Below are 18,268 nucleotides of genomic sequence, written 5' to 3' on the forward strand. Positions count from 1 at the left end.
CGCACACGCACACGCACACGCACACAGAGAAATAGAAAGACAGAGAACTGTTTCAGACCTTTATAGAAAAATAACCTCGTAGGTGTTAGAGTAAAAGTGATAAATAGAAAACCAAGTTCAGTTTTTTTGGAAAGGCTATGCTACCACTGGAAATTTAGAAGAAAAATTAACAATGAGGTTCTGACTTTTAACTTTGAAGTGGTAATACATTTAGTTCTTTCCACTTTCACTTCATAAATGAATGTCATGAAATTTCCTTCACGGTTGACTAGAAATAAAACAACAGAACAGCAGTATCTTAGAGTTGCCTGTGCGAGAGCCATAAATATTTTTGAAGGGTTAAAAAAAGCCAAGCTGATCCTTTACGATGGAAGGTAAGACGTGAAATGTTGTTTATGTAGCTCATTTCTCATTTGCCTTTCATGTTTTGGGCTTCTCTTCAGGCAGAAGGACTCCTGCGGAAGATGGAACTCTGTTTTTCAGAATGTGTTTCCAAGCCCATCAGCGAAACATGACACGGCTGCTCGGTGTTGAGATGCTTGCAGAACACCTGCTTCTCCGCTGTCGCCTTCCATCCTAGTGGAACCATGGTCTTCTCCGCGGTGTTGGCTGCGTCCCACACTGGGGCAACCAACACGGCGTTCGTCGTCTATGAAAACACGTACGTGAACATCACGGTCCCGCCACCACTCCAGCATCCTGGCGTGGGTCCGCTGCTGAGGTACAGTTTTGAGATCATGGCTCCCACGGCGATGAGTTCCCTGACCGTGAATAGCACAGCTGTGCCCGCAACACCAGCAGTTTATAAGAGCCTAAACTTGCCTCTCCAAATCATCCTTTCTGCTATCATGATATTTATTCTGTTTGTGTCTTTTCTCGGGAACTTGGTGGTTTGCCTCATGGTTTACCAAAAAGCTGCCATGCGCTCTGCCATTAACATCCTCCTCGCCAGCCTGGCGTTTGCAGACATGTTACTTGCCGTGCTGAACATGCCCTTTGCCTTGATAACTATTTTTACTACCAGATGGATTTTTGGGAAGTTCTTCTGTAGGGTATCTGCTATGTTTTTCTGGTTGTTTGTAATTGAAGGAGTAGCCATCCTGCTCATCATTAGCATTGATAGGTTCCTTATTATAGTCCAGAGGCAGGATAAGCTAAATCCGTATAGGGCTAAGGTTCTGATTGCAGTTTCTTGGGCGACTTCCTTTTGTATAGCTTTCCCTTTGGCTGTAGGAAACCCTGACCTGCAGATACCTTCCCGAGCCCCCCAGTGCGTGTTTGGGTACACAACCAACCCAGGTTACCAGGCTTATGTGATTTTGATTTCTCTTATTTCTTTCTTCATACCCTTCCTGGTGATACTGTATTCGTTTATGGGCATACTCAACACTCTTCGACACAATGCTTTGAGGATTCATAGCTACCCTGAGGGTATATGCCTCAGCCAGGCCAGCAAGCTGGGTCTCATGAGTCTGCAGAGACCCTTCCAGATGAGCATTGACATGGGCTTTAAAACACGTGCCTTCACCACCATCTTGATCCTCTTTGCTGTCTTCATTGTCTGCTGGGCCCCGTTCACCACGTACAGCCTTGTGGCAACGTTCAATAAGCACTTTTACTATAAGCACAACTTTTTTGAGATTAGCACCTGGCTACTTTGGCTCTGCTACCTCAAATCTGCATTGAACCCGCTGATTTACTACTGGAGGATTAAGAAATTCCATGATGCCTGCCTGGACATGATGCCCAAGTCCTTCAAGTTTTTGCCACGGCTCCCTGGTCACACAAGGCGACGGATACGCCCCAGTGCTGTCTACGTGTGTGGGGAACATCGGACAGTGGTGTGAATGTGGGAACTGCCTGACGTTTGGGGGATGGTTGTTCTTTATCTAACTCTGAATATTCTTTCACATGGCTTTTCCACTTCCACTTTACTGTTTTCTGTAGGTTTGTGTGTAAGTGTGTGTGTTTGCAGTATAAAGAAAGAATGATGACTGGTTATAATTCTGTTACCAAGGATACACAATAGGGAAGTGATCACAGATGTTACCTCCAGGGTTCAAGAGAAACCCTTGATTTAGGGCGGGAAGATGGTTTTTTGTTTCTTTCGTTGATTTTGTTTGGGAAGTAGGAATCAGAATTGTGCTTTATTGAGCCTACAGTTACACTGAATGGTAGGTGTTTGGTATGCTGCTCAGGTGTGATTAGTTGAGTTTATACTTTTTCTTCTGGATGACTCTGCTGCTTTTTGCCATCGAATTGGAGCCAAAAACCACATACATCTCAGTAGATAAATATTTACTTTTATTTAAAAAATAACCCAAGGGGGTTAGTGACATTTTGAAGGTCATTAATATTTACTTTGGTGCACTTTAAGAAACAATGTACAAACTAATTCAGTCATGTCTTTCAGAATTGTTTTTATACATGACATGCTGTGCTGTAGGAAACATCATTTCTAGGAAGATAGTTTTTAAAAAAATGTTTTATCTGCATGTATAGTTTTCAAGGAGAGAACATAGAAATGTAGAAATTTTCTAAGCACAACAGCGATTCTTTAGAGCAATAGGGCAAAGTCCAGGAGACAGAGCACCAGTGAGGGGTGGCTGGTGTGGGCTGCGGCGATTCCTTTCACTCAAGGATTCTCACTGGGTCCAGCAGGGAGAAGGACCTCCCACTTAGTGGGCACTTAACATGTGCCAGGCACTGTGCATTTTATCCTCACAGCATCCTGTGAGGTAGGTGTTATTTCTTCCTTTTTATAAGTGAACAAAACAAGCCTCAGAGATTAAAGTCCTGCCCAAGGTGAGTGGCAGAGCTGGGATCCAGAACACCTGCCGGGTCCCTGAGGCCATGCTGTGTCACTGTGCCACGCAGACACACATTCAGGTTCAGGTGTTTCACAGCCAGAAGGGAACTTTGCATATCCTTTTAATTTTTAAGAGTATAAAACCTTTTAAAAAATAACTTTTTTTTTTATTACAAAAAGAAATGTGAAACTTGCAGAAAGTCTGAGAAATATAAAAATAAAGTGAAATCACTCACAACCTTTCACAGTGGAACTTTAAAATCTTAGATAAACAAATGCTATCAGGAAATAAGGTCATTGTTTTTTGGTTTACAAAACAAGTGACTGACAGTTACGGAGATGTTCAGTACAGCTGTGTGTGAGCCTTGGCCTTGTGGATTTGGAGTTTCCAGTTGTTGAACGGTTTCTGAATGTTTTAGGGCCTCTAGGACAGCCCTGTTGTCCGTGCTTGCCCATGGCCGGGCTGGAGTTTGTGAATGTGCTCGGAGGTGAGTCTCCTACAAAGAAGCAGGTTATAATAGGGCAGATCTGGGGAGAAAATTATTTTTCTCTTGCTGATGATTTGACCCCTAGATGCATCCAGACCCTTTGGTCCCCTTCTCTCTGGAGCCACTGATACACTTTATAAAGTAGCTCACAGGGATGGGGCTGCAGACGAAGACCAGAAGGGCTGCAAGTGTAGCCTCGTGGCTACATCATGGGCTTTATCAAAAGGTAAGTTAACCATGGACACTTTGTGGATTTATAGCATCTTTTTTAGGAATTTTAGTGCTTGGTAACCAGTGGGGAAAGTGAGCCTCTGTTTCTTCATTTGTACAACCAGAGAGTTAGATGAGATGAATCTGAGGTCTAGCCCAACGATCATGTGCTCTCCTCCAAGTGAGAGAGGGGATTTTTGAAGAGCCCAGTTGACGTCAGCCTCACTCTTTGGTCTCCAGTATTACTTTTTACACTTTATTTCATTAGCTATTTCTTAACTTTGACTGTCTGGAGAGCACGTGGCCCAGCATTGGGAGTTAGGACTGTGGATTGATGGCATCACAAAAGACCCTGGAAACCCTGCTCTTGCGATTGTAATGGTGTTGGAACTCATTTTCCAGTTAAAGAACCTTTTTTGGACGCAAGCATATTCTTTAACATGTTGTTTTGGGATCATCTGAGGATGATAGTCACCTACCTCTTTGGTTCTACTTATATTACTCACAGGTAAAACTGTTGCACCCATAGGGATCTTACAGAACATAAACACTATCGTAGATACTAGTAGCACACTGAAGTGTATCATGCTTTCCGTTTCCAATATAAACTGGATTCAAGCAGATATTAATAAGTATAGTTGAAATTAGACTTTCTCTAAGGAAAGTCAGCATGCTCTGTATTCGTCGTACAATATATACTGGCAGTAGGTCTTGAGACTCCTTTTTGGTTGGGGTTGAAACTGAGCTTTTGTTTTCCTTGTCCTTTTTTATGAGCAACCCTTGGGTACTTGTGTGCTGCCAGCAGGCAGTGCGCCAGTAGGCAGCTCTGGACTACCTGCTGAGATGCTCCGTGTTGGTGAAGGAAAGAAGAAAGGGGCCTTTGTGAGAATTCAGCAGCACTGATCAGCAGCTTTTACACTGGATAATCTTGATCAGATGACAGTTTACAAATCATTTTGAACGTTTTTATTATGTATACAATTTAAAAGCTTTTTTTAAAAAAAAAAGTACTGTGGAGTACCTTTGAAAAATGTAGGTGCATACTCATATGTTGCCTATTCCCCTATATTTTCTTGAGGGGAAAATAAATACCACTATCACCGCTAACATAATCAGAAATGTATTTTTCTTTTTCTTCTGGCTACTAAATAAGAAGCATGAAAGTCATAGTGAAATATGCGTGGTCCAAAGAAATCCCCAATAGTCTGGAGTAGTGAATTCAAACTTCAATATGAATATGTGTCTAACTATTTCCAGGGGAAGCAGAAACGGATGCCCAGGACCCCCAGAGGGTGTGGGATTGGGCCCAGGAACGCACACTTTTATTTTGTTGAGCACTCTGCCTGATGCTGATGCAGGGGGTCCCTGGGGCACACTTCAAGAAACACTTCTGCTGAAAATATACCCGTTGCAATGTTGTGTTTTATTCAAAAAGGTTTGGTTTGTGTTGGGAGCCACTCTGTTCTAGTGCACGGGTAATCCGCACCCAGAGGGAAATCCACTGTCCCGTGCCTCACTTGCGGCCACGTGTGCGAGTGCTGGGTCTCACCAGTGCTAGCGTCTCCGTTCACCTGGCGGAATTCGCATAAACCCTCACAGTAGAGCAAAAGAGGGACTTATTTGAAAGTCATGCCTTCTGGAGTCTAATTCCTCTAATATCTTCTTTTCTCCCAGAGAGGTGTCTTTACTCTATGTAACCCCCTGAAGAGAACGAGGGGGATGTCAAGATTAATCTAATTCCTACTGCTCTCTTGTGCCGGTCCTGGTCAATGGAAGCATGAAGAAAAGAACCTTCTTAACTTTATGTATTTTGGTTGCTAACAAAGATATTTAATTTTTTCTTGATCTTTGCTTTTGTTTACATGAAAATATTTATGTATATATCACAGAAGAATTCCCATTTGCTTGACGTTGTGTTCTGCGATGATTTTTAGTTTAGGTTTAAAGGACCCCTTCATTCAAATTTATTTTCTCGACCATGGTTCTTCTGTACTGCCTTCATTGGAGACTCAGTTTTTATAATAAAAATATCAAAAGACATGTTTGTTATTACAAGTAAATGGTAATACATTTCTTAGATATATATTGGTACTAGGACTTTGTAATTAAAAATAATTTATTTTAAAATAGTACCTGGTCTGTATGGGGGGGCACTTTGAATTTTGGACTGTTAATATTCAGAAATCAAAAAGTATGGTTATTTGTGCATATTCTTATTACAACCAGGAAAAGTGCTCCCAATAAGAATATTAATAAATGTTTAATATTTCTAAAAGTGGAGTTTTGTTGTTTTTTAAGGACTACATCATCCTATCTTAGAAAACTTGTCATGAATAATATTTTCTGTTAAATTAAAATTTAAGTTTAATTTTAAATCCTGCTTTCCTTGGGTTCTTATTTTAAATTTGATCTCAAAACTGGTGTGTGTGTGACTGTACTCTACTCTTATTTTATCCTCACCCAGGACATTTTTTGTATTTATCTTCAGATAGAGTGGGAGGGAGAGAGGGAAGAAAGAGAGAGAGAAACATCGACATGAGAGAGACACATCGACTGGCTGCCACCCACACAACCCCAACCAGCGCCAGGGACAAACTGCAACCGAGGTCCGTGCCCTAGCAGGAACCAAACCCGGGACTCTCTGGTCCACGGGCCGACACTCTAACCGCTGAACCAAACTGGCCAGGGCATATACTCTACTTTTTAAAGTTCTCAGGGTAGTTAAGGATGAAATTAAACTTGGCAAGAGACTATTAGTATTAAGAAACAGTTTTAATAAATTCTGTCTGGAAGAGTTATGAAAATTTTACTGCTGAATCATTTAAAATTAGATTGTCACTTGGCAAATCAATGGCAGTATCTCCTCCTATTTTGACAAAATGATTTCACACTGCACTTCCATCTCGAAATTCTAAGGCCTATCTAGAATCCACTTTTTTTTTTTAATCCTCACCTGAGGACATTTCTCCATTTTCTGTTCATATAGAGTGGGATGGAGAGAGGGAGAGAAAAACATCGATGTGAAAGGGACACATTGAGGGGCTGCCACCCACATGACCAACCAGGGCCGGGGACAAACTGCAACCGAGGTACATGCCCTTAGCGGGAACCAAACCCGGGTCTCTCTGGACCACAGGCCAACAACGCTCTAACTGCTGAGCCAAACTGGCCAGGGCTAGAATCCACTTTTAAATTCATAGGAAATAACATTTATTTGTATTATAAGAGTTTTAATTTTTTTCCAGTCAGACATGGGATTTTATTTTTTTCACTCATATGCAATCGCTAAATATATTTCTTTTAAGTTACAAACAAAGGTTGATTTACAAAAGAAGGTTGTCATTAATCTACATTTGACAATCTCTTCTGGAACGGAAAGGTAAGAAAAATATAGCCAAATAGAGGAACATGTTAAACTAAAAGCATTTTTATATCTACCATGAAAATAATGAACCCCACTTGACTCATTCATAATAAAGAGAACCTTTAGGAGCAATTTCTACCTTAAGTATCAAGGTGCAGTGAGATTCAGTGCAAAAAGAAAAAAAAAAAATGTCCTACCTGTGTCAGCCTTCAACCAGAGGAGCTGAACAAGTAGATGATGTTTATTAAGAAATGTATTGCAAGGCTTGGCCTGTGTGGTCGTGGGGCTGGCTAGGCAAATCTGAAATCTGAAGGGCAGGCCATCCGGCAGAGCTGGCTGGAGAGCACAGGCACCAGCTGCAGCTGCTTTGCACAGGTGGAGTTTCATCTTCCTCAGGTCTCAGTTACGTTTTCAAGACCTTTCAACTCATTGAATCAGGCCCACCAGATTATACACGATAATCTCTCTCAGTGTGGACTGATTGCGGATTCTACCTTCATGGTCACACCGAGATTAGTGTTTGATGGAATGATGGGTATATAGTCTCTACAGGCACATCAAATGATCATCAAAATGATGATATCCAAAGTTATAAAATTCTCCTATGATGCTGTGGTGGTAGTCTAAAAAATTAAGCATGTAAATCTCAGTGTTGAGGTTAGTAAAATGACCAAAACAAGCTTGTTCCAGAGGATGGGATACACATTCTGAGTGCATGATATTCAGGTTCATTCAGTCACGGCACAGTATTTACCTCTGATTTTCACTGTACCTGTTTTGAAACTTCTTTAAAGGGCGTAATAAGATGGTTTTGTAAACCAACTTTCTTTCTATGTGAGCTTTTATTATTTGTCTTGCCAAGGATAATGCCTTTCTTTTAAAGATTTTGCAAGCATTTAAAGTTATAACATTGTTAACTCTCAGCATAAACGTATCAAATTGTAATAATAATGATGGGTGCTGTTTTGGAGGCCACTTATTGTAGTCAAAATAGACTTTATTTATTTTAATTCACAGTATGTTCTCCTTTTTCCAACTGAGGAAATCATGTTCCCAAGAGATTAACTTGTTAGGTATAGCTTGTATTTGAACCTAGGCCTAATGCCAAAGTTCATGTTTTCCTAGGCTGCCTAGCTCCTATTTTCTGATCACAGAGCTGAGTCCCTAGTGCAACGAGCCTACTAAGCATCGGGCTGGGTGATTTTTGCTCTCCACATGTTATATAATAAAAATCCTAACAGCAATACCTGTTCACAAAGTTGTGGGTATTAACACAAAACCTAGGTTGGTTGGTTCTTGGTTTTAAGTCGTCAACTGCATTTGGCTAAGTCAGGAAAGAGACTCAAGCTGACCGGGCCCCCGAGAGCCTTGGGACACCATCTCCAATGTCACAGAACTTTCATGGAACTTGCTGACTGCGGCTGAGGTGTGAGGTCACCTCAACGCCCAGACACTGGCTTTTAATTGCATGAATTCCAGAACCCCCTTTGGAAAAGCCGTCACCCTGATGCACCATTGGGTTTTAACTACATACTGATTTGTCGGAAGTACTGCAGCTTATCTACTTGGGAGAAGAGGAGGAGGTGACGAAGTCCGAAGCCCTAGGGTCCTGTGCCAGTGTTGACTCCTGGCTGTGTCAGAGAACTCAGTGGGACAGAATGGCCATGTTTTTAAGACACCCATCAACTCATGATCAGTGTAGTAATTATAATTTCTTAATTGAATCATCTGCACCAAACAAAACCAAAACTGTGCCCAAAACTCTGTGAATGTAGTTTATTATACATTTTGGAAAGTAACAAAAAATGTTTGTGTCGCTGTATCTTACTGACATCTGTTCTGTGGCAGTACCTGTCAGAGGTTTTCAGTACATGATGCCCTAGTAAGCAGATGAAGAAACAGTTTTAGAGCAAGTAAATGATTTTCCCAGATTCTCACAGCAATTAGGAGGTAGAGCTGGGATGCAAACAGCTTGCCAGCTCCCAACTTTGGATAAAGGGCAGATAGTGAGGCTTCAAGGTTTGGAAAAACCAGTAATCAAGGAAGCAGAGACCACAAATGTTCCCGGGAAGTATCTTAATATAAGAGGTGCATTTTTATTAGAAAGTAGAATAATAGAATGTTTATACTTTTAAGGAAATAATAATTATTTTTTTTAGTGTATCACCCAAGGTCAACCACTAAAAAGCTGAGCTCACGGACAAAGGAAGGTGACCGATCAATGTGACAAGGCCAGGGGTTGCTGGCCCTGTGTCTGGGCCAGCAGTGGGCTCTCCTCAGTCTGGACTTAGACCTCTGAGGGGACCCGAGCAGGGTCTGCACCTTCCACTTGCTCTGGTGAGTACTGCTATCCCTTTTGCCCTCTGGACTTGCTAGAAGAACGTTCCTTCACGGACGCTGGGGAAACCTTGGGAAGGTGCAGAAGCCAGGGCACGTCTTTCTGCTCACACCTCCTCTTCCAGGACTCATCTAACGAGCAAGGTGACTGCAAGTAGTACAGAAGATTTTCTCTCTGACAAGAAGAAAGAGTTCTCTTGTACGACTTCCCCAAAGGTATGTATAGTCTCTGAAGCTATGACTAACTTACATTGAGAGACATCAGGATATCTTGCATTCATCTGTGTGAAGGCCACTCTCACCAAGCACCATTTTGATCTCTCTCAAGGGCAAAAGGTTTCTCATGAAAACAGATACATAGTAAAACAAGATGCACAATGCAGGGGAATACAGCAATGCAACCTGATGAGATATGATGACAGCTGCCCAAAATAAAAAAAAAAACAACAAAAAAACATCAGCTAGGTCTTGATGCCTAGCCCCACCTTCCTCCCTTTAGTTCACAGCTTTCTGTCCAGCTAGATACTATGCCCCCTGGTGACAGGGCACTGTGCTGGTTCATTATTTCCCAGCAGCTAGCACGGTGCCTCACAGAATGCGGTGGTTCCCAAAAGACTGGAGATGGACCTTTTGATGATAGAATCTTGGTGGTAAAAATCCTAATGGGCTTATCTAAACCAAGTAGGTTCTAGGAGGCGAGATCTGAGACTAGCCCCCAGGTCTTTAGTCTCTAAGTCCAGTGACCAGCCCCCTATACATACGTGCTTCTTTGACTCAGAGGAGATGGTCATCTGGGGATTTTCTAACACTGCATGTAGGTTAGTTTAGGGGATGAGTGTGGAGAGTGGATAGAGCTGCTAAATTTTTACTTGCTAAGTCTGGCGAACCTAAGAGTAGTACACTTATGTATATAATTTTTTGACCCTATAATGTGCAAATCACACTATGGAAAAATCTAAACAGGTCCTCTGTTCCTTTTGTGAGGTTGATCTGTGATGACATCTGTGGTCTTGACCAAATATGCTGGGGTTCAAGCTTCAAGGGATAAAGGGAGGGGATGCTTCGTGGTGCAGCCCAGGAACATAGATCCAGATGGACAGCAAATAAAAGATGTGTTTCTGAAACTATTTTGGGTCATCTCAGTTTGTTGATAAAAGAAGGAGGACGGTGATATGGACAAGGTGTATTCAATAACTACGACTATCAGGGAGGAATTGGATAAAAAAGTTTTCTGTTACTGGAATTAGACATCCATATGTTGAACGTCCTCTGAACACTTGCAAGAGAAATTCAGAGTTTAAATTACTTTTACCATGGTGTTGGCAGGACTGGGAACACATTTTTTTTTTTTTTTAACTCGTCTTCCTGAGGGGACCTATAAATAGCCTTGGGGAAGTATATAATTATCTCAAAGTAGAAGCTAAAGATAAAAAGCTCCTTGAGATGTTGAAAGAACATTTAATAATTATTATTATGTAACATTTATTAAGTATGTTCACTGTGTTCATTGTCTTTACCAGGAAGAAACTTGAAATGAAAGGTCAATTCAAGATGTCACATATATAAATAGACTAAAAGGTGTATTACCATGGTACCAGAACAAAGAATTGATTCAAAAAAAAAACAAAATAAAACTCAGGAGAACAAAAAAGGCAGCCAAATCAGTGTACTATTGTATAGAAATGAATAAAACTTATATTTAGTAACAAATCTTTAAAATACCGGCAATGTAAAATAAAGATGGATAATCATATAAAAACACATAACATTGCCTGGCAGGTGTGGCTCTGTGGATTGAGCCTCCTCCCATGGACTGAGAGGTCCTGGTTGGATTCCTGGTCAGGGCACATGCCTGGGTTGTGGGCTTGATCCCCAGTAGGGGGCGCGCCAGAGGCAGCCGATCGATGTTTCTCTCTCACAAGGATGTTTCTCTCTCTCCCTTCATTCCTCTCTCTCTAAAAAGGCAATAAAAACATATTAAAAAAAATAAAAAAAGAAAGTGGAAAATGAACAAACCCTGAGGAATGAGATTTGCAGGAATGAGGCCAGTGGGTAAAGGCTTCTGGAAGCTAATGAGATGCAGAACTGGCTATCACAGATGCGGATGCCGACTGACTGTTGTTTAGATTTGCTCACATATTTTAGATCTCCCTCTGTTGGCAGCTGAGGAAAATGGACCTTTTCTACACCATGTACTGTGATTATCTCCATGATCTGCCTCCCAACTTGCTCACTGGCCTCCTGGCTGGATTCTCATTACTTACTCTCTTCTGAAGGGCTTCCTCCCTTCACCCTGAGTTTTGGGATGCTTTTCTAGCAGTTTGTTTTTGCTTTTTTCTTACACTACAATTAAAATTCTCCTGCCATGCTTCTTCAGGCAACTCTGGGTGATCATCTCTGGTCCAACCGTAACTCGGGAGAGTTCTTACCCTGGCCCCACAAATGTGACATGAACATCAATCTGTGTATTCATTAAAGTAGACCTAACTTTTATGACAACAAACCCCTCAAATGAGTGACTCAATACAAGAATCATTCATTTTTCTTTCATATAACAATCCAATTCAGGTAGATGTTTCCAGTTGGCTCCCAAGTAATTATTCAGGAATCCAGGATGATGGAATTCCAGTGTTCAGCCAGTAGACTGGATAAAAGAGGTACTGTGCCCAGACACCTCGGAGATTTTTATGGTCCAAGCCTGGAAATGACTCATCATTTCTCCCTCATATTCCACTGGACAGAATTTAGCCACATGGATACACTTTCCTACAATGGAGACTGAGAAACGTGGTCTAGTTTTGTGTGAAGAAATGAGCTTGGTGAAAACATAGGGTTTTCTGCTACAGTAGAGCTGGCAATGACCCTTTGTCTCTGACTAGTGTCCCAAAGAAAGAAAACCACCTGAGATGGTGAGCTCCTCTTGCTGAGAGTGGCCCAGGAGGTACCCCGCTTAGCAGCAAGATTTCCCCTTAAACAGTCTAGCGCCTCCATTTCCTATGTCACTGATGAACCGGGTACCCCAGGCTGTGAAATGTATGGGAAGGCAGAATGAGTGACAATCTTGATATCCTGGCAAGGAAGGGAGACAAACAGATGAATAATCCCATACTCCTGAGCAGTCAGATTCCTCCTGGAGCACCTTGCAGGATTTCTGGGAGTGTGTCAGGCCATGGTCAGGTCATCCTGCCTGGCAGCAAGTGCTTCCACCACCATCTGCCTCCTCTACTGGGGTGAAGTCAGTGTGTTGCTGTGTCCTGGAGTTCTGGTTGCTAGCACAGGTTTTATTCAGGAACAATGAGAACCGAAGTGTCTGACACCAGGAAGGCTTTGTGGAGGCTTACATAATTTATTAGTCTAGACCACAAAATGAGTTGTCTGCACATAGGAGGTCAGCTGGCAAGCCAAAAATATCATTTCAGTAGCCGAGGACGGGATGAGCTGTGTGAGTGGAGGGAACATGTTACTGCCATATGGACATGCAGTCAGTAGGTACATTCACAGGTATATCTCAGGAAGCCAGCTACTTCTATAAATATTCCCCTCCATTTATTCAAGGTGCCCTGTACCCAGGGAAGTGTGATGCCAGCTCTAGTAAGTACACTGTAGGTTTTTCTCTTCTCTTCCTGTGGTTCCTTTTTCTCTCTTCCCTCTTTTATTTAGTTTCAGTAAACCATTGGACCTCAGTGCTCATGGGACTGAGGTGGTTGGGCACAAACCCACAGGATGGTAGCTGTACAAATTTGTTCAAATATAAGTAATTACCACTGGTTACCACTGATGGTGGGACAATTGGATGTCTGGATGGAAGAAATGGGATGACTGATGCTGGAGGTCAACCAAGGGACACACAGACATTCCATTTAAAAGTGGGCCCTTATGTGTTTCATGGCCTTAGCATTTGTGATGACTCATGAATAAGATTCTCCTGCCTTCTGACCTCATTTTTCAATTCTTCCATTTATAAATTCACTTTACTCTTAGGATCTGATGCTTGCCTATAAATTTCTGTTGTATTTCATTGATTATGATTCAAATTATGCCTGTGGAATCTTGACAGCAAGCTTTCTTAGGAAAACATTTCACCTGGTCAAAAAATTTCCCCATATTCCTGTGGTTCACTTAGACCTTCATCTGCAGCTCTCCCAGGGCTTCCTGGGCCCCAGGAACTGGAGCTGGTGAGAAGAGACCATTGAAACAGACGGAACGAACCCATAATGAAGTTCAATGCTTGACAATACCTATGGCTCAGATTCCTTTACCTCTAAAATACTCTGTTCTGAGTGTGTGTGTGTGTGTGTGTGTGTGTGTGTGTGTGTGTGCAATAAGCCCATTTGGTTTATTAAAAGTACAGAGCCCTGCCCTGGCCAGTTTGGCTCAGCGGTTAGAGCATCAGCCTGTGGACCAGAGAGTCTCAGGTTCGGTTCCCGCTGGGGGTGTGTAACTTGGTTGCAGTTTGTCCCTGCCCCAGTTGGGGTGGTCTGGGTGGTGACCACTCGGTGTGTTTCTCTCGCATGGATGTTTCTCTCTCTCTCTTCCCCCCTCTCTTTCTCCCGCCCGCTCTATCTGAGGATAAATGGAAGAATGTCCTCGGGTGAAGATAAAAAAAAAAAGTACAGAGCCCCAACCAAAACCTACTGAATCAGAATGTTTTATAAATAGTTTGATCCCCATTCTGCTTTCCAGGAGGTTCTCTCTTGTTCACTACATTTCGTGGCTACAACTCAGATGGGCATTGGGGAGAATGAGCTATCTAACTATCTGATAGTATTGCCTTGGAGCACTGTAATTGGGGTTAGTAAAATTTCAGGATTCTGGAAGTTGATTTAGCTTAAACAAGGCAACTTCCTTAACATTTTATGAGGCTTTTCATCACGACTCCCGCCCCACTTTTCATTCCCTGGATTCCACTGGCTAATAACCCAAAGTCGGACGTCATGTAATTTTGGAATTGTGAAACTAGTCACGAGGATTTCAGTCTCTCAGCTGCTGGCCTTGCCTTACTCTCAAACATGAGCTCGTGTACTTGACTAAATGAAATGGCGTCCTTTTTGGTCTCTGCTTTGGTATTTGCCTCTCACTTCTAGGCTCCATCTCAGCTTCTTTTTTTGCAATTAGGTTAGCCGTTTCCTTTGTCAGTTACTCCTAGAGTGCATAACAGCAGATTGTTGAGTGGGAAAATATTCCAATTTTGTCTCCTAGAACAGCTCCTCCCTGCCTGTGCTGGCATGAACCTTAACAGACAGCGAAACATTCCATTTTCCAATCTTTGGTTTTATTTCATTGTATTTTTAGCCATCTCAGATTGCAGGCCACAGGCAGAAATGGTCTTCATTAGCAAATGCGTAACATCTATTCCTTTCTGCTTTCAGATGGGTCAATTTCCACCTAAAGGAATATTTTCTTTGTGGGACTTTACAGAAGGTCACAATAAAGAATACTCTCTGAATTTCTGACTCCTTGCAAGTCTTTTAGTGAGGAGACTGCAGGAAGCACATGGTTTCTGTCCCAAGATACAAGTAGAAGACTACTTTCTTCTTTCCAATTACGCCTTCCAGAGGTAACCAATCTTCACTATTGGCTATGTGTACTTATGCATTTTCCTCTATAATATTATAACCTTCTATTGTGTTAAGTTTTGTTTGCTTATGTATTCATTTTACAAAAATGGGGTTATTCTGTACACATCATCGTGCAATGTATTTGTTCTCTTAGTAGAGCGTAGCTGTTTTTATAGATCAGTCTACATAGATATAACTCAATCTTCCTTGTAACTGCACACCACGATTGTATCTTTGTTCTGCTTAATGTTTCTCATAGAGTTTTATTCCAATTCTTGTCTTTGAGTGTAAGTCTGAGCCTTTAACTATTTCCTCTTTGACTGTTCTATTTTAATTATCTCTCCAAATTTGGAGCATTAGAAGAAAACAGTGGATGATGGAGTGACTTAGGTAATGTGGAAATATATAAACAAGCATTAAAGTGTTCAGTTTACCATTTTGAAATTTATTTTTTATATTTTAAAAAGCATATTGTTCTTTATTTTCCTTACTATAATAACTGGAAATTCTTTCTCTGTGCCCTTTGCAAGAAACCACACCTGGGGAACAGCCCTAGGGAGACTTCTCGGCTGCAAATAATGAAGTAACAGTCTTATGAAGGATCCAGAAGTTAAATGAAAACCAGGAAGATCTAAGATTTTAATCCTAATTCAGCAAATAATGACTTGTGTTCTTCCTTTGATATGGAAATTTAACTCTTAGGCATATTAATTTATTTGTTATCCGTAGGAGGCATGCCTTTTATTTTTCAATAGCACTATTAAATAATAATCCTTGCTGGGTGGGACTTTAATATCTTGTTAGTAGATATGCTGTAGTTAAAAGTGAGTAGTAAAGGACTTTATAATGGTCAAGTCTGCGCACCTCCCTTCAAAGATACGAAAGAAGAGAAAACAGTGATTTTTAAATTGAGGGAAATCTAAAATTACCTGTCACACTTATCCTCAAGGTGACATACAATCAGTATTTTTCCTGGTTTCCCTAAGGAACAATTTATTCTTGACAACAATAAAATGTAATTTCAGAAAGAGAGAGAGAGACAGAGACAGAGAGAGAGAGAGGATGACATAAACCAAATCTGACAATATAATAAGGTCAGACACAGGTAGTTACAATATTTCCAAGCAGTATTTATCAGCTAAATAACACCAAAGAGAACCAAACAGAATACCCTGTAGTAAATTTACCTATAAGCCAGATAGACAAAGCAGTTGTGATTTCTGTATAAGTTCAAAGCCCAGATGAAAATTAGCTCCTCTGGGTATAGTCATTTTAGATTCCAGGAACTGGTAATTTTCTGAGGTTATAAATATTGCAGAATTCAAAAGCATGATTATTTCTGAGACAACTAGAATCAGCTTATGTAAGTATAAAATAATCCATGACTTAGGGACAGTAAACCTTGAGTTGTTCATGAGGTCATTGAAAATGAAAACAGAAACAAAGCCAAATGAATAAATAGACAAAGAAAACCTTTTACCTTTATTTTTTGAATAGATATAAACATATTTGGGGTTTCTTAGTTTTGATTTTTTATCACGATGAGTTAAGGTTTTATGTTTGAAATAACAGTTTTTTTTGTTTGTTTGTTTAGTTTGTGTGTGTGTTTGTGTGTGTGTGTTTGTGTGTGTGTGTGTGTGTGTGTGTGTTTCTGGTGGAATAAGCTGGTAGCCTTCTGTGGGTGGAGTGATAGAAAGAAGCTTGAGAACTGAGGGAAATTCTCTCCATTGTATTTGTAATTCTCTGAAGATAAATTGAAACACGACACTAAGCATGTACTCTAAGTTATATTTGGATTATTTTTTATATAATCTCATATATTTTTGTTCTGTAACAAGTACTATTTATAAAAGATGTTCTAGGTAATTTTAGTTCACTCTTTGGGTAATTTTATTGTAGCATATAGGGGGTCTATCTATTTCTAATAAGATTATATTATAAGCACCAATTTCTACTTTAATTTAAAGGCTCTGTATCTGTTAGCTTCAAAGCAGTTATCAGCAGAAAATTCTTTTTCAATACCTTAAGTTTGATTCAATCCGGTAGCAATTAGCCTGTCAGACAACTGCCATAACCTGGAAGTAATTCTGATGTGTCTTGACCAACCAGAGATACAGATGATCAAAGTGTCCAGTGAAGTTTAATAAGTCAACACAGAGTGAGAAGAACTGAGTGAAATTTTGATGCAGACGGAGAAATATTTTTTCACTTACTCATTTAACTTGGGTCATAACTTAGATTCAGTAGAATTCTAATCGTGGTGTCTTAATAATGTTTGAAAGATGTCATAAAAAAAGGATAAAATACTTAGTGTGAGTTTATATTTACACCCTGTCTTATTTAATATTAAGTTAGGTGACCATGCAATACACACAATTCAATCAGATAAATGTAAGGAAGTACAAGGAGACGGTAAAGGTAAAGGTAGTCAAATAGAGTTGAGAGCAAAGTGAGCACACACATTGCCAGTGTGATCCACAGATTCCAATCTGACCTTCCGCACAGCCGATTCAAAGAGGGAAATGCAGTCGTTTATGAGAGTCTCAGACTCTACAAGGTAAGCAAAATTCAGTCTCAGTAGGAATACAGCTATTTCTGGCACTGAGGCCAGCAATCACTTTCAGTTTTCTTTCAAAGAGAGGACACTGGGGATCATATTGAATGGCTTCCTTCATGTCATCTTGACAGAAAACATAGTTGTCTTGAATTTCTAAAGCCTTCTCATTATATGTCGAGAGCATCACATAAGTTCAAATTTCAGTGAGAACATTGCCCAGGAGGGAGAACTATATAAAGCAGGACAGTCAGTCTGGCTTATTCTGGGGCTGTATCTTATTGAGTGGAATTAGGGGAATTTAGATAGAGTGCTGGCCCCTCGGAAAGCTGTCTGCAAGGAGTGCTCCTCTCCACAGAGCTTCTGAATGTTGTGAATTGATGGTATTATTCCCTGCCTAGAAGCTGGGCTGTGGCCATTTGTGTTTCATTAAATGCATAGCGAGGAGCCGGGACTGTCACTGTTGTTGGGTGTCACTGTTTCTGGGTGTAGTGACAGCTTCTGGTGAAACTGCCCAGCTGCTCAGGCATGGGCTGATAGTTTATCATGATCTCTAAATCAAATGAGACACAGCTTAATATTTGAAATAAATGGAGTGATAGCAACTGTACCTGCACACAGCCCTATTTTATTTTAAAACTGACTTTTGTTATTGCAGCCGGTTGCCTTTCTGTCTCTACTTTGAGGCTCTGCAAGCTCTGTGAGGTCAAGGACTATGGCGCTTGGAGATGAAGCACTCCAGTGCTGGACTCGGATTGTGGGGACTTGATCCTCAATGAAATGTTTAATGTTTTCTGGGGAAATTGATTTACCCTTCTAAGTCTCAAATTCTCACCTGTAAATGGGGAGAATAATATCAACTTCATAGAGGTGAGAGGAAAAAAATATAGTTAAAGTGTTAGAGATTATTGCTTTTTAAATTTTTTATCTTCATGGCAAGTGTATTAT

At 40.8% G+C, this 18,268-nt stretch overlaps 1 protein-coding gene across 1 annotated transcript in view; it reads left to right on the forward strand.

Annotated features, from left to right (window-relative positions):
* Positions 1 to 2,304, forward strand: part of GPR63 (G protein-coupled receptor 63) — a 42,472-nt gene extending 40,168 nt beyond the window's left edge. The window contains exon 2 of the mRNA XM_036249026.1: positions 444 to 2,304. Coding sequence (XP_036104919.1) covers positions 588 to 1,847 — 1,260 coding nt within the window. The 5' untranslated portion in view covers positions 444 to 587 and the 3' untranslated portion in view covers positions 1,848 to 2,304. The remainder of the gene's footprint in view (positions 1 to 443) is intronic.
* Positions 2,305 to 18,268: the final 15,964 nt, after the last annotated feature.

This window comes from Molossus molossus, unplaced genomic scaffold, assembly GCF_014108415.1.
Source record: "Molossus molossus isolate mMolMol1 unplaced genomic scaffold, mMolMol1.p scaffold_m16_p_8, whole genome shotgun sequence".
Taxonomy (NCBI): domain Eukaryota; kingdom Metazoa; phylum Chordata; class Mammalia; order Chiroptera; family Molossidae; genus Molossus; species Molossus molossus.